Source organism: Rana temporaria, chromosome 12, assembly GCF_905171775.1.
Source record: "Rana temporaria chromosome 12, aRanTem1.1, whole genome shotgun sequence".
NCBI classification, from domain to species: domain Eukaryota; kingdom Metazoa; phylum Chordata; class Amphibia; order Anura; family Ranidae; genus Rana; species Rana temporaria.
Genome location: NC_053500.1, coordinates 136,172,304 through 136,200,279, shown reverse-complemented (window position 1 = coordinate 136,200,279; position 27,976 = coordinate 136,172,304). Strand labels below are relative to the sequence as shown.

The window sequence follows — 27,976 nt, the reverse complement described above, 5'->3', positions numbered from 1 at the left end:
AAACAGAGATACGCTTAAACAAATCTAAGATACAACGGCTTGCGCCGTCCTATCTTAGATTGCAATATTTCGGATGGCCGCTAGGTGGCGCTTCCATTGCGGTCGGCGTAGAATATGTAAATGAGGAGATACGCCGATTCACGAACGTACGCCCGGCCGACGCAGTACTTTTACGCAGTTTACGTTGGAGATAGGCTGCCTAAAGTTGGAGCTTAGCCCTCATGGAATAGTAATGTCAAGTATGGCCGCCGTTCCCGCGTCGAAATTCGAATTTTTTACGTTGTTTGCGTAAGTCGTCCGTGAATCGGGATTTACGTCGTTTACGTCCACGTCGAAATCAATAGGCCCGTGTGGCGTACTTAGCCGCAATGCACACTGGGAAATGTAGGCGCCCGGCGCATGCGCAGTTCGAAAAAAGACGTAAGGTCAAGCACTATTAACATAAAACACGCCCCCCCCAAACACATTTGAATTAGGCGCCCTTAGGCCCGCCGATTTTGGCTACGCCGCCGTAACTTAGCAGGTAAGTACATTGTGAATCATGTGCTTGCCTAGCTAACTTACGGCGGCGTAGCCTAAACACACTAAGCTACGCCGCCGCAAGTTTACACCATTGTGTGTGAATCTACCTAAAGGTCTCTGGGAACAATGTCACATGTCTGATACTGCTCCTTTTTTTGAGGTGAGCATGTAGGTTTATCCCAAAGATTCAAATGTCATAAAAGAACGTTCTGGCAGCATGGAGCTTCCTGGGCTGCTAAAATAAGATTGCAGAAGATCGATCGAGCAGTAAAGTCCTTCACGGCAGTTGTAAACCATGGGCTGGATTCAAGAAGCAATTGCGCCTGTGTAACCATAGTTACACAGCGCAATTGCTTACTTGCCCCGGCGTAACGAATGCTCCTGATTCAGGAACCTCGTTACGCCGACTGCAGCCTAAGATATGCGCGGCATAAGGCTCTTATGCCCGCATATCTTAGGCTGCATTCTTGCGATGGCCGCTAGGTGGCGTTCCCGTTGTGCTCAGCGTATAGTATGCAAATTGCATACTAACGCCGATTCACAACGTTACGCGAGCCCTGCGTACGCAGTTTACGTACGGCGTTTTTCGCGTAAGGCTGCCCCTGCTATTAGCAGGGGCAGCCAATGTTACGCATACCCGTCGTTCCCGCGTCGCAAAATTTCAAGTTTGCGTAAGTGATTCGTGAATGGCGCTGGACGCCATTCACGTTCACTTTGAAGCAAATGACGTCCTTGCGACGTCATTTGCCGCAATGCACGTCGGGATAGTTTCCCGACGGAGCATGCGCTCTACGATCGGCGCGGGAACGCGCATAATTTAAATGATTCCCGCCCCCTACGGGATCATTTAAATTGCGCGCGCTTACGCCGGGCATTTTGCCGGCGCGCCCACGCAATTTACGGAGCTACTGCTCCGTGAATCAAGGGCAGCGCAGTAAATTTGCGGGGGCGCAGGGCAACGTTTTTGTAAAACGTTTTTGTAAAAAAAAAGCGCAAATCTACCTGAATCCAGCCCCATGTCTCCTGCTTTGTGTGGTGACAAGCTGCTTATCGGTTCCGCCATGGAATGACGTGGGATATGTATCCTCTGACCCATGAGAAGGGATATGAAATGGGATTTTAGATGTTTTTTTTTCCTTTTTCAGGTCTGAAAAGTGTTGCTGGTTTTAATGTCTCCTTAATTTTAGGCTCTGCTGACGGTCGTCACCTCCCCGTATGTGGAGATCCATGAGGCCACCATTCTCCAGACTGTTAGGACCTGTTACAACATTTATCTGGCCAGCAAAAACTTGGTGAATCAGACTACCGCCAAAGCTACACTGACCCAGATGCTGAACGTCATCTTCGCCCGTATGGAAATGCAGGTGATAAGAGACATACAGGCTCATGTCTGGGTGATGGAGGGGTTTACACCTGATTCGTGTGCAGTGATGTATGGCTGGAATGTTCTTGGATAATTCGGAAATCTCACCTTTTGCTAATGATGGAGGTTTTCATTGGTGGAAGAAGACTACTAAATGTGTTTGTTTTTTTTTTTTTTTCCTCCTCCTACAGTCCCAAGAGTTCCAGGATCATGAAAAGCAACAACTGAAGCTGTATTCTCCTGCGTCTCAGAAAATTGCTGGTTCTCCACAAGTTACACCCAGATTACACAGAGGCCAGCTTAGTGGATCCCCTATACCCAACAAACAGGATGTCACAAATGGTGTTCAGAACCAAGAAGAGGTTTCACAAGTAGATGGCAGGACAAGTGGGGAGACACCCCCTGTAGTGTCAGGTAAGGGTTTGTCTGCTGGAATTCTGTGTTTTGATTTCATTGAAAACTGTCTAACTGATCATGTGTATGCAGGACTGGAGAATATGACTGCTCCTGTAGAGGAGATACCATCTCAACAGCAAGGGCTGCAGGAGGCTCCATCTCCTCACGGTGGGCAGCAGCAGCAGGCTCCATCTCCTCACGGTGGGCAGCAGCAGCAGGCTCCATCTCCTCACGGTGGGCAGCAGCAGCAGGCTCCATCTCCTCACGGTGGGCAGCAGCAGCAGGCTCCATCTCCTCACGGTGGGCAGCAGCAGGAGGCTCCATCTCCTCACGGTGGGCAGCAGCAGCAGCAGGAGGCTCCATCTCCTCACGGTGGGCAGCAGCAGGAGGCTCCATCTCCTCACGGTGGGCAGCAGCAGGAGGCTCCATCTCCTCACGGTGGGCAGCAGCAGCAGCAGGAGGCTCCATCTCCTCACGGTGGGCAGCAGCAGCAGCAGGAGGCTCCATCTCCTCACGGTGGGCAGCAGCAGGAGGCTCCATCTCCTCACGGTGGGCAGCAGCAGCAGGAGGCTCCATCTCCTCACGGTGGGCAGCAGCAGCAGCAGGAGGCTCCATCTCCTCACGGTGGGCAGCAGCAGCAGGAGGCGCCATCTCCTCACGGTGGGCAGCAGGAGGCGCCATCTCCTCACGGTGGGCAGCAGGAGGCGCCATCTCCTCACGGTGGGCAGCAGGAGGCGCCATCTCCTCACGGTGGGCAGCAGGAGGCGCCATCTCCTCGCGGTGGGCTGGTCCCACAGAGTCCAGAATCCTATACTCAAGGTTTGTATGCCCCCTCTGTTTGTATGCCCCCTCTGTTTGTATGCCCCCTCTGTTTGTATGCCCCCTCTGTTTGTATGCCCCCTCTGTTTGTATGCCCCCTCTGTTTGTATGCCCCCTCTGTTTGTATGCCCCCTCTGTTTGTATGCCCCCTCTGTTTGTATGCCCCCTCTGTTTGTATGCCTCCTCTGTTTGTATGCCTCCTCTGTTTGGGTGTGTTTAGTGATATTGTTAAAAAACCTAATACTTACCTGAGCCCATCTCCATCCAGCGATGTTGGAGTGTCTCGGCTGCCCGGGACTCTCCCTCATTGGTTGAGACGGCCGCATGGTGGCATTGTTTGATTAACAGCAGGGTAAAACAAAGTCAGTGAGCCAATGAGGAGAGAGTGGGACTGAATGGACACAGAGCAGGGACTCAGTTAGGGTGCCCCCATAGCAAGCTGCTTGTGTAGGGGCGCTCGGCAGGGGTGAAGAGCCAGAAGCGCCAACGAGGGACCCATGTGTTGTGTTTTTTTTTTTTTTTTTTTTTTAAGGAGTATTTGGGCTGCTCCAAAACCACTGCACAGAGCAGGCAAGTATAATATGTTTGTTATTTTTAAAGGAAAAAAATGCTGAGACTTTAGTGTCACTTTAAATATCCAGCAGAGCTTCTCCTGGCCACTAACGTATTGAGATCTAATGGGAGTTAGGATGAATGTTGTCAGAGAAGTCACTTGTTGGTAATGAGTGCGCACACACATATATATATTATTGTATATATCTTTGCAGACGTGAAAGTACCAATCAGTGTTCCGGGTGAGCCAGAAGTTGCTGGCTTTTCTCCCCCTGACAGTGTTCAGACCAATGGGATCGCAGACGACAGACAGTCGGTGTCTTCTACAGATAATCTGGTATGTGGTATATGGCAGAGTATCCACTGAGTTTGTACTTTTGTTCCCTATTAAAGCGGAGTTCCACCCAAAAGTGGAACTTCCGCTTTAAACACTCCTTGCCCCCTTACATGCCACATTTGGCAAGTATTTTTTTTTTTTTTGGGGGGGGGGGGGCTTCCTGTCCCACTTCCTCCTTCCTTCTACGGGCCGCCTAGGCGGCAACTCCTCTCTCCCTAGGCAGTTCCTCCCTCTAGGCCAGGGGTGTCAAACTCAATTTCATTGTGGGCCGCATTATGATTGCCCTCAAAAGGGCCAGTTGTATCTGTAAGATTAGATGTCCAGTGCATCCCCTCCCCTTACATTAGATGTCAAGAGCCTCCCCACCAATAGAAGTTGAGTCCCCCACTCTCGCTTACATCACAGTGCACCCCCCTTACCTTATGCTGCTGCTGGGAAGAAGCTGGATGCATTGCTTGAAAGCAGAAAGTAAGGGTCTGGAATAGGACCAGAAGAGAGCTGTTGCATGAAATGGCCTGGAGGGCTGGATTCGGCCTGCGGGCCTTGTTTTTGACACCTGTGCTATAGAGGAATTTGGTCTGGAACTGTTTCTACCTTTTAAAGTGGCCACCTGCATAGAGTGGGGAACCCTTCTATGTTGTATGGCTAAGGAAAGTGATTGCACAGGAATTCAGCTGGGAAGACGACCCACCCTTGCTGTGACCCCTGATCTGCTGGATAAGAGGTTTCTCCCTGCCCCTCTGGGGTAGAGCCAGTAGGGTAGGTCTTGGTGCCCAACCTACAATCATCAGTACATATACTCCATTCATCATTCCAATTTTCATCAGCTTTCCATAGGCAAGACATATACCCTGCCATTAATGCCATTTCCCTATTGGTGAGATACATACTGCACCATTAAAGGAGAAGTCAAGCCTGAGCTTTTCAGGCTGGACTTCTCCCCTGGGTCACAGGAGTGTAATTTTGTTTTGCACTCCTGTGACCCGTTTTTTTTTCAGCGGAGATCGGTCTGAAGTCCGCTCTCCGCTGACGTCGCTGCCATAAGTCTAGGCAGTGCGTCATCCCAACTTCAGAAGTCTGGATCCCCCAGCTGCCTTGATTGATGGCAGCCTCAACATCTCAGCGAGCTGCTGAGACGGCCTCTCCCTGCCCCTCCACAGCTCAGTGCTCCAGTGAGCGTGGAGGAACGATGCTGACTGACAGTCGACAGCTATCCTCTCGGATCTGTGAAAACCGAGCCATCGACTGTGTTCGGTAGCTCGGCTCTCAGTGCAGAGATGGCGAGGGACAGCTGCAGCGTCGGTCTGATGCTCCATCCACTGAGGTAAGTATGAATAAGAGGGGAAAAAAAAACATACTATTTTTTTTTTAATGCCATTTCCCCAGCATATGCATAGGTGGGATACATACCACACCATTAATGCCATTTCCCCAGCTACCCATTGGCAGGGCAAATACCCCATATGTGGTCCTGTTTTTCCACTTGCCCATAGGCAGGGCATATACCCCATTCTTCTTGCCACTGCCCTAACCTCCTATAGCCTATCCATCATGCTGTTTTTCTAGCCTCCCATGGGTGGAATATATATATATATATATATATATATATATATATATATATATATATATATATATATATATATATATATATATATATATATATATCTATAATTATCCATCATGGTGTTTCCCTAGTCTCCAATAGGTAGGACATACGCCCCATCAGTCACGCTGTTGCCCTGGTATTCTTGGTAAAAAAAAAAAAATTACTTGCATTACATAAAAAATAACCTTGTTGCCGTTCTGTTTTTTCATTCTCGGGAATTGCCTATTATTATTATTATTATTATTATTATTATTATTACTAAACCCTTGTTGCCGTTCTGTTTTTTCATGCTCGGGAATTGCCTTTTTTATTATTATTATTATTATTATTATTATTATTATTATTATACCCTTGTTGCCGTTTTTTTTTTTTTTTTTTTTTCATGCTATGAAATTACTTATTATTATTATTATTATTATTATCTGTGCAGGAATTGGACTCCCTACCCGGCCAGCATGCTGGTGCTAAATTTAGCCACATTCTCCAGAAAGATGCTTTCTTGGTGTTCCGTTCACTCTGCAAGCTGTCCATGAAACCCCTGGGAGACGGTCCCCCGGACCCCAAGTATGTCGGCTTTCTTTTCGTTGATTGGAGAATACTATATGTCATACAATTTGTCTGAAGTTGTCTTGCGTGTATCGAGCCAAAGGTTGCCTAGTTTTTCAAAGAGTAGATCAGAGTGGAAATGTTTTGATACTGTTAAATTGATTGGGTTTAGTTCCACTTTGATTTACTTCTGCTGGGGCTCTGGGCTTCAGCAAGAAGAAACCAGAGCAATGCTGGGGGTAATTTACAGCACACACTAATATTGGTAGCATCATTAATGTGGAATGTATATTTCCTGCTAAAGAACATTATTTTTAGCAAGTTGTTGCGGGTAAAGTTCCGCTTTAAAGCGGAGGAGTAGAGCAAGAGAGTCTCTGCTCACGGAGCTTTGAGAGCCGAGCGATCGGTGGTGTTCGATTGCTCGGTTCTCAGTGTCGGGGGGAAGTAAATGATGTGTAGGATGTGGCCCAGCAGATAATTCTGTGTTGTTTTTTTTTTTTTTTTTTTTTTATCCTTTGTTCAGATCTCATGAACTCCGCTCCAAGGTCATCTCCCTGCAGCTCCTCTTGTCAGTATTGCAGAGTGCCGGCCCCGTCTTCAGGACCCATGAAATGTTCATCAATGCCATTAAGCAATATCTTTGTGTAGCCTTATCCAAGAATGGTGTGTCTGGCGTGCCTGACGTCTTTGAGCTGTCCCTGGCCATATTCCTGAGCCTCCTCTCCAACTTCAAAATGCACTTAAAAATGCAGGTGGAGGTAAGCTTGGTCCAGCTATACTCTACAGTAGATGTTTGATCAGCACAGGCAGCCAATCGGCAGCGGAGAAGTCCTGAGATCAGAGTACAATAGCGCAGCGGGGAGGATTCCTCCATCCACCTTAAATGTGTGGATGTGGGAATCCTTTATTTAATTTTTTTTGATCCGCTGTTTTATTCACTGTGTTCTCCCGGCTGGGATGACCATTCTATGAATGAAGGTAAAAAAAAAAAACCTGTGTGCATCAGCCCCCCTAATACTTGCCTGAGCCCCATCTCGAAGCAGCAATGTCCACAAGAGCCTTGCCTCCCCGGGACTCGCACTCCTGATTGGGTTTTTGGCAGAAGCCATTGGCTCCCGCTGCTGTCAATCGCAGTCAGGGAGCCAATCGGGAGAGGATGGGGCTGAGCCACGGCTCCATGTGTGAATGGACACACACAGCCATGGTTCAAGAGCACGCGTGCTTGGGTGCCCCAACCAGCAAGCTGCTTGCTGTGGGGGCACCCGGCAGGAGGGAGGAGCCAGGAGCACTGTTGTGGGACCCGAGATGAGGAAGATCGGGGCCACTCTGTGCAAAACCATTACACAGAGCAGGTAAGTATAACATGTTTGTTTACTTAAGGCCCCTTTCACACTGGGGCATTTTTCGAGCAAATCCTCATCTGCAATCCCAATGTGCTGGTAAAGCACCGCTAAGACCCTAACGTTTAGGGCGTTTTTACAGTGCCTCAGTGTGAAAGGGTAAGGCGTTTTTACAGCGCTTTCAATTCATTACTATGGAGAGGGGCATTTTTGGAGCGTTTTTTTTTTCAGCGCCCAAAAGCTGCTCCAAAGATGCTGCTTGCAGGACTTATCTCAACGCAGCGCCAGTGCAACGCCTCAGTGTGAAAGGGTAAGGCGTTTTTACAGCGCTATCAATTCATTTCAATGGGGAGGGGCGTTTTTGGAGCATTTTTTTCAGCGAGCAAAAGCTGCTCCAAAGATGCTGCTTGCAGGACTCAGTGTGAAAGGGTCCATTGAGATGCATGGAGAGCGTTTTAATGGCGCTATTTTCAAAGCTGTAAAAACGCTTCAGTGTGAAAGGGGTCTAAGGAGCAGCAGCCACCGCAGTTGTACTTTGGCAAAGTGGCTGCTTCCCGTGAATCGCCATCATTGTACATCGGCTCGTACACGGCCAACTGTGTGGACGTGCTGGCACTGGCCATCAGGGGAGCCAATCAGCGGGTGTGGCGGACTCGATGTCTGCCAGTCACCCGCGATTGCCAGTCACCCGCGATCGTTCCCCCAAAGTGACAGAATGGCCATTCAGGGGGAAAATCTTCCAGTCCTTAAGTGGTTTAAAAAAAAAAAAACACCGGACTTTAATATCACTTTAATTTCTGTAATCTCTTTCATTGTAGGTGTTTTTTAAAGAAATCTTTTTAAATATATTGGAGACCTCATCAAGTTCCTTTGAGCACAAGTGGATGGTGATCCAGACGCTGACCAGGATCTGTGCAGGTATCTCAAAGCCAACATCCGTTACCAAATTCCTCTGTGATTTCACTCTCCCATCCAGATCATGGAAAATCTACTGGTGTCTCATGTGACATCGGAACGGTGGTGTCTGTGTTTTCGAATTTGCAGAGGCACCCTGTGATTTCACCCTTACATCCAGACATGGGGAGACCACTAGTGTGTCATGTAAAATCATCAGAACTAACCGCGATCTTCATGTTTTTTAAATTTTGCATTACAGCAGACGTCTAGATTGTAGGCGGTCGGATTTTCCAACAACGGATTATCCATTAGGAATTGTGTGATGGCAGGCCGATCGCGTGTACGAGGCTTTACTCTGTCACCAGAACTAGTGTTCACATTTGAAGATCTTCCATCTATTCTTCTGGTGATAATTCTAAAATTTGGGATTTTATTTTTATTGGTGATGACGGTAATTAGGAGAAATGGGGTGAATCTCACAAAGGACCACACAGGTGTTGTAATCCCACCTCACTAAATCTGAAACAAAAAAAAGTGTTGCTTTAAAGCTTCACCCAAAAAACAAGTATATAACATTACATTCAGTATACCTCAAACATGTACAGTATGCCGTGTTTTTTTTTTTTTTTCTTTGGGGGGGGTGTACATACGGTATTATCGGTATTTTCCTCCCGGCTTCCGGGTACTCGCTCCCGCGGGAGTGGACGTTCCTGTGCAGTGCCGCAATGTCATCTGGGACTTTGCCCATATGATTGACGTGCCTGAGAAAAACTCCCCCCGGCTGATAAGGAGCGTCACGACTTTCCGAAAGTAGCCGAACCGCGAGAAGCCGTGTAGAGCTGACTGCGAAGGCGCCGTATAGAGCCGACTCGCGGTTCGGCTACTTTCGCAAAGTTGTGACGAAAGTTCCCAATGACATTGCGGCACTGCACAGGAACGCCCACACCCGCGGGAGCGAGTACCCGGAAGCCGGGAGGAAAATACCGATAATACCGTATGTACACCCCCCCCCCCCCCAAAAAAACGCATACTGTACATGTTTGAGGTATACTGAATGTAATGTTTTATATACTTGTTTTTTAGGTGAACCTCCGCTTTAAAGCAGAAAATTAAAAGTCAGCCGCTACGAACACTGTAGCTGCTGACTTTTAATAAGGACACTTACCTGTCCTAGCCGCCAGCGATGTCTGCCCCCGCCGAGGCCGATCCTCGATCCTAGCAGCTCCAAGCGCCGCCATCCACAGTAAGGGAAACAGGCAGTGAAGCGGTACAGCTTCACTGCCCGTTTCCTACTGCGCATGCACGAGCAGCGCGGCGCTTTGTGAATGGGCCGGCTGCTTTCTGGGACACACACAGTTCCCAGAATGCAGCGCGCCCCATTCACAAGAAGACACCCAGTGTAGGAGGAGGAAGAGAATCCACTGCAGAGGATGAAGAGGCAGATTCGGCACTTCCGCATAGCAACAGCTATTTAGGGTGTGTAAAAAAAATGTTTTTTTTTTTTTTTTTTTGGTGGAATATTTTTTTTCAGGTGGAACCTCCACTTTAAAGCGGGAGTTCACCCAATTCCTTTTTTTTTCTATTTTCCCCTTAGATTCCTGCTCGTTGTGTCTAGGGGAATCGGCTATTTGTTTTAAAATATGATCCGTATTTACCCGTTTTCGAGATGCATCTTCTTCCGTCGCTTCCGGGTATGGGTCTTCGGGAGCGGGCGTTCCTTCTTGATTGACAGTCTTCCGAGAGGCTTCCGACGGTCGCATCCATCGCGTCACTCGTAGCCGAAAGAAGCCGAACGTCGGTGCGGCTCTATACTGCGCCTGCGCACCGACGTTCGGCTTCTTTCGGAAAATCCTGACGCGATGGATGCGACCGTCGGAAGCCTCTCGGAAGACTGTCAATCAAAAAGGAACGCCCAGTCCCGCAGCCCATACCCGAAAGCGGCGGAGAAGATGCATCTCGTAAACGGGTAAGTACGGATCATATTTTAAAACAACTAGCCGATTCCCCTAGACAAAACGAGCAGGAATCTAAGGGGAAAATGTGTAAGCTATGGGTGAACCTCCGCTTTAAGTACAAGAAAATTGGTAATACTTTAGTAGAATTTTTATTCGTACTATACGATCTGGATTTTTATTTTATTTTTTTACACAAAATGTTTATGGTAGCTTTTTCCCAAATAGTAATATCGTTTTGCAGATTTTGGTGATGTGTATATTGACTAAATTCATCTTTTGTAACCTGGGTCTATTACATTTTCATAATAAAGAATAGTAATAATAACCTAAAGAATAACCTAATAAAGAATTCTGTAACATCTCTGCATTGTCTTCTGTCTCAGATGCGCAGTGTGTGGTGGACATCTATGTGAATTATGACTGTGACCTCAATGCTGCTAATATTTTTGAACGACTTGTAAACGACTTGTCCAAAATTGCTCAGGGAAGAAGTGGCCATGAGCTGGGGATGAGCCCCCTGCAGGTGAGGGCGGGAGCAGGCAGTAGGTAATACTGCTGGTTGGATTATGTCTTGATTTTGCTTATCACCTGGTCATCATGTCACCCTTGTGTGTCCTCCATACAGGAGATCAGCCTGAGGAAGAAAGGCCTGGAGTGTCTGGTCTCCATATTAAAGTGTATGGTGGAATGGAGCAAAGATATTTACATCAACCCCAACCACCAAACTACCCCCGGTAAGCTATTCTTTACTGGTGCTTTGTTTTATATTGTCAGGCAATTGCGTCATAGCTGCGGTTTGTTCAAGAATGGTTGCAATGCTCCCAATATTTAGACCGTGGTTACAGACTGACTTGCGATCTCTTCCGAATTCTTCAGGTCCAGAGAAACCCTGCGATCCTGAGACCAGTGAAAATAAAACACCGGAAATATTGGGCCGCAGAAGCAGTGCCAGCTCAGTGGATTCCTCGGTGTCTTCATTGATTGGAAGCGCGGGCTCTCAGACCTCCGTCCCAGATTACCCGGAACAGTTTGAGGTCATCAAACAGCAGAAGGAAATCATTGAGCACGGCATTGAACTGTGAGTAGAAATTTTTACACAACGTTTTCCTGCAGATCCTGGAGCTTTAAGCTGCTTTCACATTGGGCAGCGGAGGTGCGGTGACGGTATAGCCGCGCTATTTTTAGCGCGGCTATACCGTCGTATTTACCGCGATATTCGGGTGCTAGCGGTGAGGTTTTAACCCCCGCTAGCAGCCGAAAAAGGGTTAATACCGCCCGCAATGCGCCTCTGCAGAGGCGCATTGCGGGGGCTGGTATTACCGTGGTTTCCCATTGATTTCCATGGGAAGGCGTGGTATAGGAGCGGTAAACACCCCGCTCCTATACCGCTCCAAAGATGCGGCTAGCAGGACTTTTGGAGCGGTCCTGCTACCGCACCGCTTCAGTGGGTAAGCCTTCGGGCTTTCACATTGAAGCCTGCATGGCAAGATATATTCATGCGGTATAGCAGCGATATTTTTAGCGCTGTACCGCATGAATAACGCCTCAATGTGAAAGGGGCCTCACTGCTTGCCTGTGCAGTGGTAACAATGTATGACTGGTGTACAGAATATTAGAACCCTATTGGCGCTTTCCTAAAATAGTGGTAAGATATTTCAGTGAGAGCTGCTACAACATCAGATTACATGCAGCGTGTTCATTTTTGTATATTTATTTCACTTTGCTAACATTCAGATTAAATCACCAGATATCGCTGTGTATTTTTAGCTGCTCGCATCCCTTTTAGCTGATTTTTTATTTTCTATTTTAAAGGTTTAATCGGAAGCCAAAAAGAGGGATTCAGTATCTGCAGGAGCAGGGAATGCTGGGAAATGCACCTCCAGACATTGCTCAGTTTTTTCACCAAGAGGACCGGCTGGATTTTGTAAGTGCCTGCTATTCCTGTCCACTATTGCCAGAGCAGTGTTTTTTTCTTGGGGGTAACAAGGCTTTTCCTCATCGTGCATCAGCCTGTCTGTGGGAGGATAAACACTGGGACTGACTGCACCCCCATAGACCGGCACTAGGGGCTGTTGTTCTTCTTTGTTATGCATAGAATGCATTAAGATTAACCACTTCAGTCCCAGACCTTATTGCTGGTCAAAGACCTGAGCACTTTTTGCGATTCGACACTGCGTCGCTTTAACGAACAATTGCACGGTCGTGCGACGTGGCTCCCAAACTAAATTGGCGTAATTTTTTCCCCACAAATAGAGCTTTCTTTTGGTGGTATTTGATCACCTCTGCGGTTTTTAGTTTTTGCGCTATAAACAAAAATAGAGCGATAATTTTGAAAAAAAATGAATATTTTTTACCATAATAAATATCCCCCAAAAATGTAAAAACTATTATTTTTTCCTCAGTTTAGGCCGATACGTATTCTTCTACACATTTTTTTGTAAAATCTGACTTGTTATTGACGCAGTACAGGCCTGTAGATGGTCACTCCTGTGATTTTGATTCTCTTCCAGACTATGATCGGAGAATTCCTGGGAGAAAACAATCGCTTTAATAGAGAGGTGATGTACACCTATGTGGACCAGATGGATTTCCATGACAAGAACTTTATCTCCGCGCTGCGACTTTTCCTGCAAGGATTCCGATTACCTGGAGAAGCCCAGAAAATTGATCGGCTGATGGAGAAATTTGCGGCGAGATACTTGGAATGTAACCAGAGGTAATGCATAGGCTGTACATCTCTAGAGGGTGAAATCTTCGATGTCTATAGCTATGAGCTCATTCAGTTACAAATAGTTTAAGAATCAAAGTGAGAATTCACATAGGTCATACCATTTGTAACCATACTTGTTATTTGTACCGAAACTTCCTTTCATATGCCCATTACAAACATGCATAATTTTATATTTAAAATCTTTCTAATTTATGATAAAAACTACCCTTTGTGAAGTCTGACGTCATAACTTGGATGCAGAAAGCCCAGCTACAGCTGGACAACCGATCGTATTAAGAAAGGGGGTGGTGATGTCATGATCTCCACCTCATCCAATCGAAGAGGGCCTTGTAGTCATTGGAAAAAAATCCTAGGCCTTCTCTGACTGGCGGCAGTGCCGAGCGATCACCTGTGGTTACTAAGCGCAGCCACTCGGACCTGGAAGATTTTCATCTCATCCAGAGATTGGCATGGTATGAGATATGCACACTTACATTGGTCCAAGCTGGACCAACCTTATTATGCTTTAAAAATCTTACAAACGTCAGCATTGAAAGTAAGAAATTACCTATCCAAATATGTGATTAAAATTTCTGCTTTTTAGGTGTCTGATTTGTCCACTGCGATATCGAAGTCCCACTTTAAGTCGCTGATCGCCGCTATTACTAGTAAAAAATCTATCCCATAGTTTTATAGAGACTATAACTTTTGTGCAAACCAATCGATATACGATTATTGGGATTTCTATTTTTTTACCAAAAACATGTAGCAGAATACATATTGGCCTAAACTGATGAAGAGATTTGATTGTTTAAATTTTTTTATTGGATGCGTTTTATAACAAAGTAAAATAAAATATATATATATATATATATATATATATAAATATAAAATAAATTAATACATTTATAAATTTTATAATTTATTTATATATTTATATAAAACATTTTTTTGCTTGTAGCGGAATAAAATTAAAACCCAGAGGTGATCAAATACCACCAAAACAAAGCTCTATTTGGGGGGTAAACATATACTTTTTTTGGGGTACAGGGTCGCACGACCGCTCTATTGCCAGTTAAAATACCACAGTGCCGTATTGCAAAAAATGACCTGGTCATGAAGGGGGGGGGGGGTGAGGTTTAAATCTTCCGGACCTGAAGTGGTTAAATTTAAGTTTTACTCCAGGTTTCTTGTGACTTTTAAATGGTTCTTGAGGGCTAACCTGGTTAGGCTTTAATGGTGTATAATAACGTACCAATCCAGACTCTCCTTAAATCGGCATAAAGGTGTCAGAATGACAGCTCATTACCATATGTATGCTCTCTCAGATATTGAATGTGCTTATAGATTTACTTTTCTCTCTCTCCTCTAGACAGACGTTGTTTGCCAGTGCCGACACCGCATATGTCCTGGCCTACTCCATCATCATGCTCACCACAGATCTTCACAATCCTCAGGTGCGTTTTTATTGCACCCTCAGAATGTGTCGTCCTCATCCGTCCTCCAGATCATATAACAGTCTGTCTTTTTATTTTGCCAGGTGAAAAATAAAATGACGAAAGAACAATATATAAAAATGAACTGCGGTATTAATGACAGCAAAGACCTGCCTGAGGAGTACTTGTCCTCCATCTATGATGAGATCGAAGGCAAGAAGATTGCCATGAAGGAAACGAAGGAGCACACCATCGCCAACAAGTCTACAAAACCAGGTTAGTGTTTGGGGCATTGGGTCTTTATGATGTTGGCCCACCCAGAATTAATATTTGTATTTGGGTGGATGTCCGTGTTGAGTCACTTCCAGGTGCATGTAACTTTTTAGAAGATGGTTGTCTTTTTATATAGCAATCTTTTTTTTTTTCTCTATAATTCATTGAAGGGTATAGCTTAGTTTGTAGCTGTGTCCTTCTATGAACTCTGAGAAAAAGATTTTACGGTGAGTACAAAAATCAATTTTTTTTGCCTGGATGGGTTAAATTCTCACACTCTTATTTATTCAGGTGTTCCCAGTGAGAAGGAACGTCGCTTGTTGTACAATGTGGAGATGGAGCAGATGGCCAAAACAGCCAAGGCGCTGATGGAAGCCATTTGTCAAGAGAAAGCCCCGTTCACCAGCGCCACGCACCTGGAGCACGTCAGACCTATGTTCAAAGTAAGTGGTGTGTAAGCGAGACTTAGCCGCTGTATCTGCCTCCTTATACATTGTAGTGTATATAATACCCACACCCACCTAACAACTGTCCCTGAGCCACCCCCCATCAAATCATTCTCTGCAGCTATTACCTTTTGTACCACCACCATCTCCCTTTAGAATATCAGCTCTACGAGCAGGGCCCTCTTGTACCTTCTGTATTGAACTGTAATTGTGCTGCCCCCCCCTCTACATTGTAAAGTGCTGCGTAAACTGGTGGCGCAATATAAATTGTGTATTATAATAGAGCCACGGAAGTGTAGAGTACTCTGTGTTTTTATTATATTTTATTTCTTCTCTGCAGTTGGTATGGACTCCGCTGCTGGCTGCCTTCAGCATTGGCCTCCAGGACTGCGATGATAATGAAGTTGCTTATCTTTGTTTGGAGGGGATCCGCTGCGCCATTCGGATCTCGTGTATCTTCAGCATGCAGGTCAGTGCCTTCACTTTGTATTTACTTTCAGGTTTTATGAATGAGGAAATAAAATGAACAGCCATGACTAGGTAGGAATGGACGGAGATAATTGACGCACCCAAGACATCAGCCAAGATGGAACTGCTTACGGCCTCTACAACAAGGGGTGGGGCCTGATGTCAAGAAAGCAAGTTTCACTGGCTTAGGCTGGTAGTAGGTGCATTATGAATCATTATTGAGTCCATGGCACCTTCAGTATGCAGATCTGTATCTTGTAGTTGGAGCTCGGACACAACCTCCTGCTTCCACCAATGATCTGTTCACACCATGCTGGAATGCCCGCTTTGCACTGTGGCATATGCAGCTGTGTGATGTGCGACATTCCAGCTCAAAATGGAATTGCTGTATGCATCAGCCGCACTCCAAAACTTGTTGCTTTTATTGTAAAACAAAAAATACGGGGTACAAGCTGACGCGTTTCACACCAAACCTTCGTGCTTAGTCATAGCTTAGTAAGCTTGGTAGAAACAAAATTAATGGATCAAAAACGTTAAACGCTGGCGAGCAAAATTTTTTAGCGTTTATCGACGCTTGAGCGTTTTTACAGCTGAAGAACGTCTCTCGGAACCCACTAGTTTGTGGTTTTATTTACTGCTCAAAAATGCCACTGCCCAAAACTGCTGCTTACAACCTATTGGGTAGATTCAGGTACAAGAGCCTATAGTTACGGCGGCGTAGCTTAGCGTGTTTAGGCTAGTAATGATTCTCAATGTACTTGCCTGCTAATATACGGCGGCGTATCCTAAAGCGGGCGGGCGTAAGGGCGCTGAATTCAAATGTGTGTAAGGGGGGCATGTTTAATGCTAATAAGGCTTGACCTTACGTTTTTGACGTTTTCTGGTTACTGCGCATGCGCCGGGCGCCTACATTTCCCAGTGTGCATTGCGGCTAAGTACGCCGTACGGGCCTATTGATTTAGACGTGAACGTAAACGACGTAAATCCCGATTCGCGGACGACTTACGCAAACGACGTAAAAATTTCGAATTTCACGGCGGCCATACTTGACATTACTATTCCACTAGGGCCTAGCTCTAACTTTACGCGGCCTATCTTTTACGCAAACGGCGTAAAAGTACTGCGTCGGCCGGGCGTACGTTCGTGAATCGGCGTATCCCCTCATTTACATATTCTACGCTGACCGCAATGGAAGCGCCACCTAGCGGCCATCCAAAATATTGCAATCTAAGATACGATGGCTTGCGCCGTCCTATCTTAGATATGTTTAAGCGTATCTCTGTTTGAGCATAGGTCAGCGTAGATTCTGAGTTAGGTCGACTTATCTACTGATAAGTCGGCCTAACTCTACCTGAATCTACCTATCTGTGTGCATGGACACATCGGATAACATGATGGAGAGTTTTTAATGACTGTAGAAAAAACATCTACTGGCAAAACCGCTGCTGTAAAAACGTCAAATATCCAGTGTGCATGAGGCCTAAAAGTGTTCTTAAGCTCCCATGCTTAGGAGCTCTGTTCCCCGTCATCCTTGACTACAGAGGTCCTCCTAGCTCATCCTGGAACCGGCTGCTTTCAAGTGTAAAGACCCAGTGACTCTACTTACATTGTCAGATCAGATGTCTTAAATACTTCTATGGACTCTTTCACATTCTTTTGACTTTTTAGGATCTTCTCTTTTGCGCGCCAATTGTTTATTCATGTTCTTTCTCCTTCTGCAGCTGGAACGAGATGCGTATGTCCAGGCTCTGGCTCGCTTCTCCCTGCTGACCGCCAGCTCAAGCATCACCGAGATGAAGCAGAAGAATATCGACACCATCAAGACGCTGATCACTGTGGCTCACACCGATGGCAATTACTTGGGCAATTCCTGGCATGAGGTGTGTAGAGTTTAACAGGGATTTGTGTTTGTTCTACACATCTCTTCTATCAGTGTTGTACATCCAGCCAAGGTCTGTGTGCATAGAGCAGCTCATAGCGCACTCCTGGCTGGACAGAGCTAGACAGTCTTTCTATAGGAGAGGCTGTATGCTCAGAGCTGACAGGGTGTCAAAGAACTACAACCCGGGCCTCAGTTTGGGCAGCATACAGTATCACTGTATAATGGAAGGCACTCAATGACCATAAAGGTATCTACAAAGAGGTGCAACCAAGCAGACCCCCCTTTATCCTGCATGTGTTCTGTGATATACTGGGAATGTCTGTATATAAAGGGATGACATGGAAAGATCAAATGTATTAGAACAGTGGATATAATACAAAATGTGACTTTGGAAGGATATCGTAGAACAGCCCTCAAAAATTCCACCGCCTGCTCGCATTTTGCGAGTAGATTTTGAGGGCTGGCGAGTTTGGGCTGCCTGGGAGCGGAGGTGGGGGGGGGACGATCACCGCCAGCAGCCTTTGTTGTATGGGAGCAATCGTAAGGGAAGAGAGGAGAGCCGCCGCCTGGTTGATTAGAGCACTTGGAACAGAACAGCTTTCCATAGCTGTGTGTTTCCCACCGTGCACCGTCGTATACAGCCCCACCCCCTTGTCCATGAAACTTTGATAGATTACCCGTCCCAGGATTGGATGGGTAATCTGCCTATCAAAGTGCCCAGGGGGGGGGGGGGGGCTGTATATGACGGCATGCGGCAGGGAACACACAGCTATTGATATGAAAGCTGTTATGTTCCCGGCGCTCTAATCAACCAGGCGGCAGCGGCTCTCCTCTCTTCCCCTACACAGGTAGGCTGCATTGGGGACACCTGGCTGCACTGGCGGGCACAGGCTGCATTGGTGGACATGGGCAGGCTGCATTTTTGGGCACGGATAAAGTTGTTGTTAATATTTTTATAACCTAATTCTGCATAAAACTTTTAAGTGTCATTTTATGAGGGTGTGTTTTGGGGAGGGATTAGGGGTTGGGCGGGGCAACTGGTGGCGAGTAACCCTTGAGGCCTGGCTAATGGCTCAGGACTTGAAATTTTGAGTCCATTTGTAGAATATCATAAGTGTATATAGAGCGATGTCATAGGAAGGTGGCTATGATCTAGAAGTGTGTATATAGAGCGATGTCATAGGAAGGTGGCTATGATCTAGAAGTGTGTATGTGTATATAGAGCGATGTCATAGGAAGGTGGCTATGATCTAGAAGTGTGTATATAGAGCGATGTCATAGGAAGGTGGCTATGATCTAGAAGTGTGTATGTGTATATAGAGCGATGTCATAGGAAGGTGGCTATGATCTAGAAGTGTGTATATAGAGCGATGTCATAGGAAGGTGGCTATGATCTAGAAGTGTGTATGTGTATATAGAGCGATGTCATAGGAAGGTGGCTATGATCTAGAAGTGTGTATATAGAGCGATGTCATAGGAAGGTGGCTATGATCTAGAAGTGTGTGTGTATATAGAGCGATGTCATAGGAAGGTGGATAAGATATAGAAGTATATAATATGGTACGTTTATTGCAGATCCTGAAGTGCATCAGCCAGTTGGAGCTCGCCCAGCTCATTGGGACGGGGGTTAAGACACGCTACATCTCCGGAACTGGGCGAGATCGTGAAGGAATTAAGAGCTTCACATCTGGAGGGGAGGAGTTTATGGGCATCGGAATTGGTGAGTATGACGTTCTGATTGGTGATGAGGAGGTGAGGTGAAGCTGAGTTGGCCTGTGACTCACTGGTGATGTCTTTCAGGCACTTTAGTTGGCAGCACAGCGGACAGGAAGCAGATCGCCAGTATCCAGGAGTCTGTTGGAGAGACCAGCTCACAGAGTGTGGTTGTGGCCGTCGACAGGTAAGAACCTTTACTGAGAGGAATGCAAAGATGGCCATTGCTGACCTTCTAAAAAATGCAAGACGCCTGCCCTGGAACAAGCTTGCTGTCAACGACATCAAAGGGCATATGCTTAGCAGGACACTCAGGGATTCAGTATGTTCAGAAGGCAGCTGATATTGCTTCAGAGGTGACGACTCAGTGATGGTGAACATCGGCACCCCAAATGTTTTGGAACTACATTTCCCATGATGCTTATGCACTCTGCATTGTACTTTAGCACCATGGGAAATGTAGTTCCAAAACATCTGGGGTGCCAAGGTTCGTCATCGCTGCTCTAGGGGGTTTATTTACCAAAGCTAGAGTGTTCAAAATTAGTCACAATAATGCATATAAACCAATTCGCTTTCAGGTTTTAATGCCAAAGCCCAATTGAACAAGCTGAGGTTAGAAGCTGATTGGTTTCTATGCAGAAATGTGACTGATTTTGCACTCTCCAGCTTTAGTAAATAAGCCGCTAGGCGTGTGTCACCTGTTACCCGACTGCACCAACTTGTTCTTGTTCTGAGTCAGTGACTCTAGTAAGTGAGGAAAGGATGACAGTCCCAGGGCCTGTCCACATGTTTATCAGGGGTATTGGAGATGATGGTCCAGACTTGTACAGCTACTGTTCACTCAGTGGGAGGATTGGCCCACTCGGACTACTTTTTTAAAGTGGATGTAAATTCAAATTTACATAGAGTAATTATGTAGAGTATAAGATTTCCTATCATCTGTGCCCAGTCTTGCCACACAGAGTTAATCCAGCTCTGAGCAATCCTCTTTTATTGTTCAGTGAAAATTAACAGACTTCCAGATAAAAACCTGTCTAAATAAAAAGTCCTTTCCTCTCTCCTTGCTTTGAGTGACAGGTTATTTACATATTTAGCTTGGACATGTTTATCATATGTTATGTTTATCATATGAGGTGATCCACGCTTCATTGTATATTACCAGGATGTGTTATCACTTTTTATACTGTGGATCACCTCATATTATGATTAGCATAACATGATAAACATGTGTTGTATAGTATTTTATTTTCCAAGTTTGCCCTATATCTAAATGATGAAATAAAATACTGCGGAGAAGCTTCGTTAACATTTATACCTTTTTTTTCTTGTTTTGTTTTACAGAATATTTACTGGATCAACGCGATTGGATGGAAAGGCCATAGGTAGAATATGTACTATATATATATATAATATTTTATTTATTTATAATGTGGATGCCCTGTGCTTTTTTTTTTTTTTAGCTTCTGGGTGTATGAGGTGCCTGTACATCATTTTAAGGGAAAGGGGATCCTGCTGAGACTGGCATACATTGCTTACATCCACTGTGACCTGTGTTGTCATCCTGCAGAATCTTATGGGGGATCACCCCTCGGCATTGATCAAATAACACAGCTTATAATGACTGCATGTAATAAAAGTAGAATTAAAGAAAATGTTCTAGTGTACACACTCCATGTTGGGTAATCTCAGTTGTAGGGTCTAGTTGTTATATACAATGGTGATCTGGTCACTTCCTGAAGTCTGCACAAAACACATAAACACTTCCAGCGCATAGTTCTGCCTCGGTGTCTACTTGTGCAGTGGATCATCAAAAGCAATGGAATAACATCCTTCAGGTATGTTTTGTCAATGCAGCCCTTCTCGGATCAGGGAATCTTGTGGACAATTGTAAAAGGGCACATGTGCCTAGTGCATTACCGAAGGTTTATTGTATAAAAACAAAACATACAGCCAAATGGATACTCAAAAAAAAAAAAGTATATAGATATTGTATGACACTATATCTCAATACAGTGCAGGAATAGCGTGACCAAACTCATTGTAACACTGTGCTGACAAGCTGACGCATTTCAGGGAACCTGCCTCCTTCAGAGCTCTGAAGAAGAGGGTGCATGCCCAAAATGCGTCGCCTTTCTAGCGCAGTGTTTCACACATATACATTTATTTTCGTGAGTATCTATTTGGTTGTATGTTTTTTGTTTTATACAATAAACCTTTGGTAATGCACTAGGCGCATGTGCCCCTCATGTGTGCTCTTTTTACTTCCTGGAATCTGCACAGAGCGACCTCCCAGTATTATACCGGCATGGTCTAGTCACCCCTATAGAATCTGCACTCTGGGATCTCACAGTATTGTACAGCGAGTGTATAGTCATCCCTATAGAATCGGCACACAGTGATCTCCCAGTATTGCACAGCGACCGTATAGTGACCCCTATAGAATCTGCACTTGGTGATCTCCCAGTATTGTACAGCGATGGTATAGTTGCCCCTATAGAGTCTGCACTAGAAGATCTCACAGTATTGTACAGCGATGGTATAGTCACCCCCCTATAGAATCTGCACTTGGTGATCTCCCAGTATTGTACAGCGATGGTATAGTCACCCCCCTATAGAATCTGCACTCGATCTCTGAGTATTGTACAGCGATCGTATAGTTGCCCCTATAGAATCTGCACAGAGTGAATGCCCATCTACGGAAGTGTCACATATGCTTTTTTTTTTTTTTTTTATCCAGTTGACTTTGTGCGCTGGCTGTGTGTGGTCTCCATGGATGAGCTCGCCTCCATCCATCATCCTCGCATGTTCAGCCTGCAGAAGATCGTGGAGATCTCCTACTACAACATGGACCGAATCCGGCTTCAGTGGTCCAGGATCTGGCAAGTGATTGGTGATCACTTCAATAAGGTAATCCATTGGTTTCCAGGCTCCTTGGATGTCATTTCTTCTGTGAAATGTTCTCACCCTTCTGGGAGATAAAAATGCCACCTCTGTGAAGCCATTGCAGTAATGAGTGGAATAAAGATGGTGTTCAGGTAGATCCTCTAATTCAGCTCTGATGGGTGAGGTTATGGGTGGGAAGGGGGGGTGTTCTGTTGTCCAGGGGGAGAGAACTCTGGCAGAGCTGACAGTGCTTTGGGTGTCCTTGTATTAGAGGTACTGTGTTGTCAACTCAAACAGGAAATTAGGCGTTCACTGGATTTCTGGCAGATCAGCAGGTATTTTTCTGTACTTGCAGCATTTTTAAAGACCACATAAGGAAATGTGCTAACCTTTCACTCCTGTATAGGTCGGCTGTAATCCGAATGAAGACGTGGCCATCTTTGCTATCGACTCCCTACGTCAGCTGTCTATGAAGTTTCTTGAAAAAGATGAACTGGCCAATTTTCGCTTCCAGAAGGATTTCTTGAGACCGTTTGAGCACATTATGAAGAAGAACAGGTTGGTGCAGTCTGGGGGGGGGGGGGGTTGGGAGATATTTCTAAAATGTTCTGTCAATCTAATGTCTTTCTGGCTTCCAGGTCTCCAACCATCCGGGACATGGTCATCCGCTGCATCTCCCAGATTGTCAACATGCAGGCTGCAAATATCCGTTCCGGGTGGAAGAACATCTTTGCTTTATTCTATCAGGCCGCCTCTGACACAAACGGAAACATTGTGGAGCTGACTTTCCAGTCTGTGGGTCATATTGTCAGTAAGTAGCCGCTCTCGTGTATGTAGCAGTGGTGAGGGTGACTATATTCAGGAGATGGATGGAGAAGAAAAAAATAAAAACTTGTTTATCTGTAGTTCTCTCTCGCCTCTACAGCTATTCATAATCTAGAATTTACACAGCATTCCTGAGCCCTAGAAGGCAGGAGGTGGGGATCTGATGTCGCACACTGTACAGCAGGGGTCTTTAAACTACGGCCCTCCAGTTGTTGACCACTTGAGATCCGTGCTATAGCCGAATGACGGCCACAGCGCGGACCTGAATTGCTGGGAGGCCGTCAATAGACATCCTCCCCTTCACACGCTCCCCGCGCGCTGTCATCACTGAGTCACTGAGACTCAGGTGATCACAGATCCGAGTAAGGGGCCGATTCCAGCCCCTTACCACGTGATCAGCAGTCAGCCAATGGCAGCTGATCACGTGATGTAAACAAAAGCTCGGTAATCGTTTTTTTTTCTCCTCAAGCTGAAAGCGTGACGAGAAAAAAAAGCCAATCACCGTCTTATGTGCAAGGGACATCGGTCCCGAAGAGGAAGCGGCAATTCTGCCTCATCTGTGCCAATCTGTACTCCCTGCCAGTGCCAATCAGTGCCCATCACTGCCAGCTATCGGTGCCCTTTCAGTACCACCTCTGTGTCACCTCTCAGTGCACACCAGTGCCGCCTTATTGGTACCCATCAGTGCAGCCTCATCAGCGTACATCAATGAAGGAGAAAAATTACCTGTTTGCAAAATTGTATAACAAAATAATAAAAAAAAAAAAAAATTATATATTATACCCCGTTTCCCCAAATATAAGACCTACCCTGAAAATAAGACCTAGCGTTATTTTCCAGGAGGGTTGCAATATAAGCCCTACCCCGAAAATAAGCCCTAGTTAAAAATGCTTGTAAAATCCTATAATCCTCTCTATTACAGTAGTTTATAATGTACAATGTGTGTGTTTCTGTAATATAATTGCGGGGAAGAGAGCTCCGGCGGGTAACAGAAGTGCAGAGCAGCGATGTAACGAAGGTATTTGGCACAATTATATTACAGAAACGCACACATTGTACATTATATAATACTGTAATAGAGAGGATTGTAGGATTTTACAAGCATTTGAACTCAGTTCACACTGGGGATTCCTGACAGGCAGGGAGGGAGAGGGGGAGAGAAGACAGCACATTACATGGTAAGACCTACCCTGAAAATAAGCCCTACTGTGTCTTTTTGTTGGCATAATTAATATAAGACCCGGGCCTATTTTCGGGGAAACACGGTATATGTATGTGTGTGTGTGTGTGTGTGTGTATATATATATATTACACACACATACATACACACATACATACATATAAAATCAGTCTTTAACTGCTTGCCGACCAGCCGCTGCAGTTTTACGGCGGCAGGTCGGCTCTGCGGGGCGCGCGATCACCTCCAGGCACCCGCGATCGCTCTTTACACACACAGCTCTCGGTCCTGTCATGGGGGAAATGCCTGACTGTCTGTTCATACAATGTATGAACAGCGATCAGTCCTGAAGTATCCCCCTACGGGCTATGTTTTGGGCACTTCCGTAGTGCTGCGCTGGCAAGATAAAATGGCTCTTCTCAATACTATGTCATTGATATTGCTGTTGCCAGCGGTTTAGACATTAATGGCTGTGCGTTGCGTTATTTTGAGAGGCGACAGCAAATGTACACTTTTATACAAACTGTACACTCACTACACAACATTGTAGCAAGTGTCATTTCTTCAGTGTTGTCACATAGAAAAAAGATAGAAGAAAATATTTACAAAAATTTGACTTTTGTGAGCTACTGTAAATTGGATTTTCCTGAGTTTTGTGAGGCATGTAATAGTCCTTTTTTTTCTTGTAGCCAATGTGTTCCAGCATCACTTCCCAGCCGCCATTGATTCTTTCCAAGACGCCATAAAATGTCTCTCAGAGTTTGCATGTAATGCTGCCTTTCCAGACACCAGCATGGAGGCCATCCGCCTCATCCGACACTGTGCAAAGTATGTCTCTGAAAAGCCTCAGGTAAGTGAAAGAAAATTGTGTTCTGTGTACCCAAAAAGAGTCGTGATTATAAATAAAGTTAAGAAATGTGCAAACTCTCAGTACTGTCTCTCTAAAGAGGTATCTAAAGCCAATTTGTCTTGTCCATTGAGGGACCCAGATGTCTTGAACCTTGGCTTATGCTGCCGACTACTAGTGCACTATATTACCAAAAGTATTGGGACACCTGCCTTTAAACACATGAAATTTAATGTCCTCCCAGTCTTGGTCTGTAGGGCTCAGTATTGAGTTGGCCCACCTGATAGAGGGGAAAGACGGGATGGACAGCTACACTCCAAAAAAAAACAAAAGGTTGTCTTTATTGTAAAAATTTTTATAAAAAATGCACTACAAAGCAAGCAGAACACAGGGAAAACAGCCTACGCGTTTCACACTCCGATTATGGCTAGATGAGTTGGCCCGCCCTTTGCAACTAGAACAGCTTCAACTCTTCTGGGAAAGGCCGTCCACAAGGTTTAGGAGTGTCTATGGGAATGTTTGACCATTCTTCCAGGAGAACATTTGTGAAGTCAGGCACTGATGTTGGACAAGGTCTGGCTCGCTGTCTCCACTCTAATTCATCCCAAAGGTGTTCTATTGGATTGAGGTCAGGGCTCTATGCAGGCCAGACATGTTGCTCCACCCCAAACTCGCTCATCCAACTTTGTGGGAACAGTTTGGGGATGGCCCCTTCCTGTTCCAACATGACTGCACACCAGTGTACAAAGCAAGGTCCATTAAGACATGGATGAACGAGTTTGGGGTGGAGGAACTTGACTGGCCTGCACAGAGTCCTGGCCTCAACCTGATAAAACACCTTTGAGACGAATTCGAGTGGAAACTGTGAGTCAGGTCTTCTCGTCCACATCAGTGCCTGACCTCACAAATGGGCTTCTGGAATAATGGTCAAACATTCCCATAGACACACTCCTAAACCTTGTGGACGGCCTTCCCAGAAGAGTTGAAGCTGTTATAGCTGCAAAGGGTGGGACAACATATCATATTTTTTTTTTTTTTTTTTTTTTTTTATGTACGAATTTGGCAAGATCCTGTTTAGGGGACTGTGCTGGGGACTTGTTCACAAACTTTTCATGTCAGGGTGGTTGCTCTTCACCCTACACTAAATCTTCTACTCCTGTAGTCATCTGTCCTATTACTGACCACATGACATCTGTCTGTTCCAGGCACTGAGGGAGTACACCAGCGATGACATGAATGTGGCCCCTGGGGACCGTGTCTGGGTCCGTGGCTGGTTTCCCATTTTGTTTGAGCTTTCCTGCATCATCAACCGCTGTAAACTTGATGTTCGAACAAGGTAAAGTTCTGAGATAAAGATTGGATTCCTGGGGGAGGCGTCCTTCCTAGGAGCTTGCCTATGAACCTGCTGTGAGGGATTTGCTCTCCTTTCAATGGTTCAATATGAAGCTGTTTTTGAAACTCGGTTAACCACTTAAACAGAAGAATTCCCCCCTCAATGCCCAGGCCATTTTTTGCAATGCGGCACTGTCATTTTAACTGACAATTGCGCTGTCATGCAACGCTATACCCAAACAATTTACATCCTTGAGATTTTTAGAAGGTTCAGTGCTATCAATATGCACTGATTACTGTGTAAATGTCACTGTCAGGAAAGGGGTTAATCCTTGGGGGCGATCAAAGTGTTAACTGTGTTCCCTGCTAGGCGTTTCTAACTGTGGGGGATGTGACTTGCTAGAGGAGGATCTGTGTCTCCTCTCCTGACAGAATGGTGTGTGTGTATAGACACACACACATCCCCGTTCTGGCTCTCGTGCCAGCGGACATAGTGCCCCCCCCCCCCCTGGCATGCATCGCGCACGCATATGGCTCTTAAAGGAGCCGATGTACAGCTATGGCGAGTCACGGAAACGTGCTGACCTGTCACTGTAGAATGACGGCGGCTGGTCGGCAAGTTGTTTAAAGCAGAAGTTTTTTGTTTTTTATTGAAAAAAATAATTTAAATTCACGTTTTTATTGCAGGTAAAAAAAAAAAGTGCATTCGTTTTTATTTTTTACACTGGAGCCTGTAAAGCATTGCACCTGTTATCAGCCGATCGCAGGTGCAATGCCAGGATCCTGCAGACCCCCAGTAAACTGTCTGCCTGTACCTCCAATATATTCAGGCTCTTACTGAATTGCAGGGAGAATTAATGAACTACAAGAGCGCTCCCCAGCACCCTCGCAGTTGAATAAGCACTACAAGCCAACCATTCTGCAGTACTTGTAGTTTATTCATTCACAGAACTCCTTGAATTAAATGACACGGTCATGTGGGTGGATCTGTTTTTAAATTGTGGTAGTGGGTGTGGGGAGAGGATCCCCTAGCTGCTGTCCCACCGAAGAGGAGAGATTGGGTTCAGGGAGAGACTAGACAGGAGCTGAAACATGTTACATGTTCAAAGCTAAATACATGTCGACATGTAACATGTTTCAAAAGTGTACTTGGCCTTAAAATATCTCTTTCTACGTCATGGCCATATTTCACCTAATTAAAAAATGTATAAATTCACCCAAACACAACTATCCAGGGCTAGACAAGATTATTTGGTGTAGATCTGATTCTCCTTTCATCATTTTTCTGCAGAGGCCTGACGGTGATGTTTGAAATTATGAAGAGTTACGGTCATACCTTTGAGAATCACTGGTGGCATGACCTCTTCCGAATCGTCTTCCGAATATTTGACAATATGAAGCTCCCGGAGCAGCAGACGGAGGTGAGCGATGTCGATCAGACTGGGGTGATTCCTTCTTTACAGTCACATGACGTCTTGTATCCGTATCCAAATAGCTTCCATCACCTGCCTTCTCCATGAAGCTTATTGGATATCTTTATATTTTCTGAAAGCGGTAGAAAACTTTCCGTTTTAAGCAGCTAAGCCACAATGTCAGAGCTCTGAAAGGACGGATTGGAGTATGCTGTCCCATCAAAGCGCATGCACTGGTG

At 45.5% G+C, this 27,976-nt stretch overlaps 1 protein-coding gene across 4 annotated transcripts in view; it reads left to right on the top strand.

Moving 5' to 3' along the window:
- Nucleotides 1–27,976, top strand: part of ARFGEF2 (ADP ribosylation factor guanine nucleotide exchange factor 2) — a 57,498-nt gene that overhangs the window by 15,287 nt on the left and 14,235 nt on the right. For 2 of the 4 annotated variants that reach the window (XM_040330868.1, XM_040330869.1), the window contains exons 5-31: nucleotides 1,710–1,886; nucleotides 2,077–2,299; nucleotides 2,372–2,466; nucleotides 2,593–3,100; nucleotides 3,868–3,989; nucleotides 6,026–6,159; nucleotides 6,665–6,899; nucleotides 8,300–8,399; nucleotides 10,717–10,856; nucleotides 10,959–11,067; nucleotides 11,210–11,411; nucleotides 12,146–12,257; nucleotides 12,844–13,049; nucleotides 14,416–14,500; nucleotides 14,584–14,755; nucleotides 15,044–15,195; nucleotides 15,539–15,667; nucleotides 17,388–17,546; nucleotides 19,124–19,268; nucleotides 19,349–19,448; nucleotides 20,603–20,643; nucleotides 21,999–22,168; nucleotides 22,551–22,702; nucleotides 22,783–22,955; nucleotides 24,836–24,996; nucleotides 26,199–26,329; nucleotides 27,617–27,746. In XM_040330868.1, coding sequence (XP_040186802.1) covers nucleotides 1,710–1,886; nucleotides 2,077–2,299; nucleotides 2,372–2,466; nucleotides 2,593–3,100; nucleotides 3,868–3,989; nucleotides 6,026–6,159; nucleotides 6,665–6,899; nucleotides 8,300–8,399; nucleotides 10,717–10,856; nucleotides 10,959–11,067; nucleotides 11,210–11,411; nucleotides 12,146–12,257; nucleotides 12,844–13,049; nucleotides 14,416–14,500; nucleotides 14,584–14,755; nucleotides 15,044–15,195; nucleotides 15,539–15,667; nucleotides 17,388–17,546; nucleotides 19,124–19,268; nucleotides 19,349–19,448; nucleotides 20,603–20,643; nucleotides 21,999–22,168; nucleotides 22,551–22,702; nucleotides 22,783–22,955; nucleotides 24,836–24,996; nucleotides 26,199–26,329; nucleotides 27,617–27,746 — 4,263 coding nt within the window. The remainder of the gene's footprint in view (nucleotides 1–1,709; nucleotides 1,887–2,076; nucleotides 2,300–2,371; nucleotides 2,467–2,592; nucleotides 3,101–3,867; nucleotides 3,990–6,025; nucleotides 6,160–6,664; nucleotides 6,900–8,299; nucleotides 8,400–10,716; nucleotides 10,857–10,958; nucleotides 11,068–11,209; nucleotides 11,412–12,145; nucleotides 12,258–12,843; nucleotides 13,050–14,415; nucleotides 14,501–14,583; nucleotides 14,756–15,043; nucleotides 15,196–15,538; nucleotides 15,668–17,387; nucleotides 17,547–19,123; nucleotides 19,269–19,348; nucleotides 19,449–20,602; nucleotides 20,644–21,998; nucleotides 22,169–22,550; nucleotides 22,703–22,782; nucleotides 22,956–24,835; nucleotides 24,997–26,198; nucleotides 26,330–27,616; nucleotides 27,747–27,976) is intronic. The other 2 variants (XM_040330871.1, XM_040330872.1) reach the window with 2 other exon arrangements.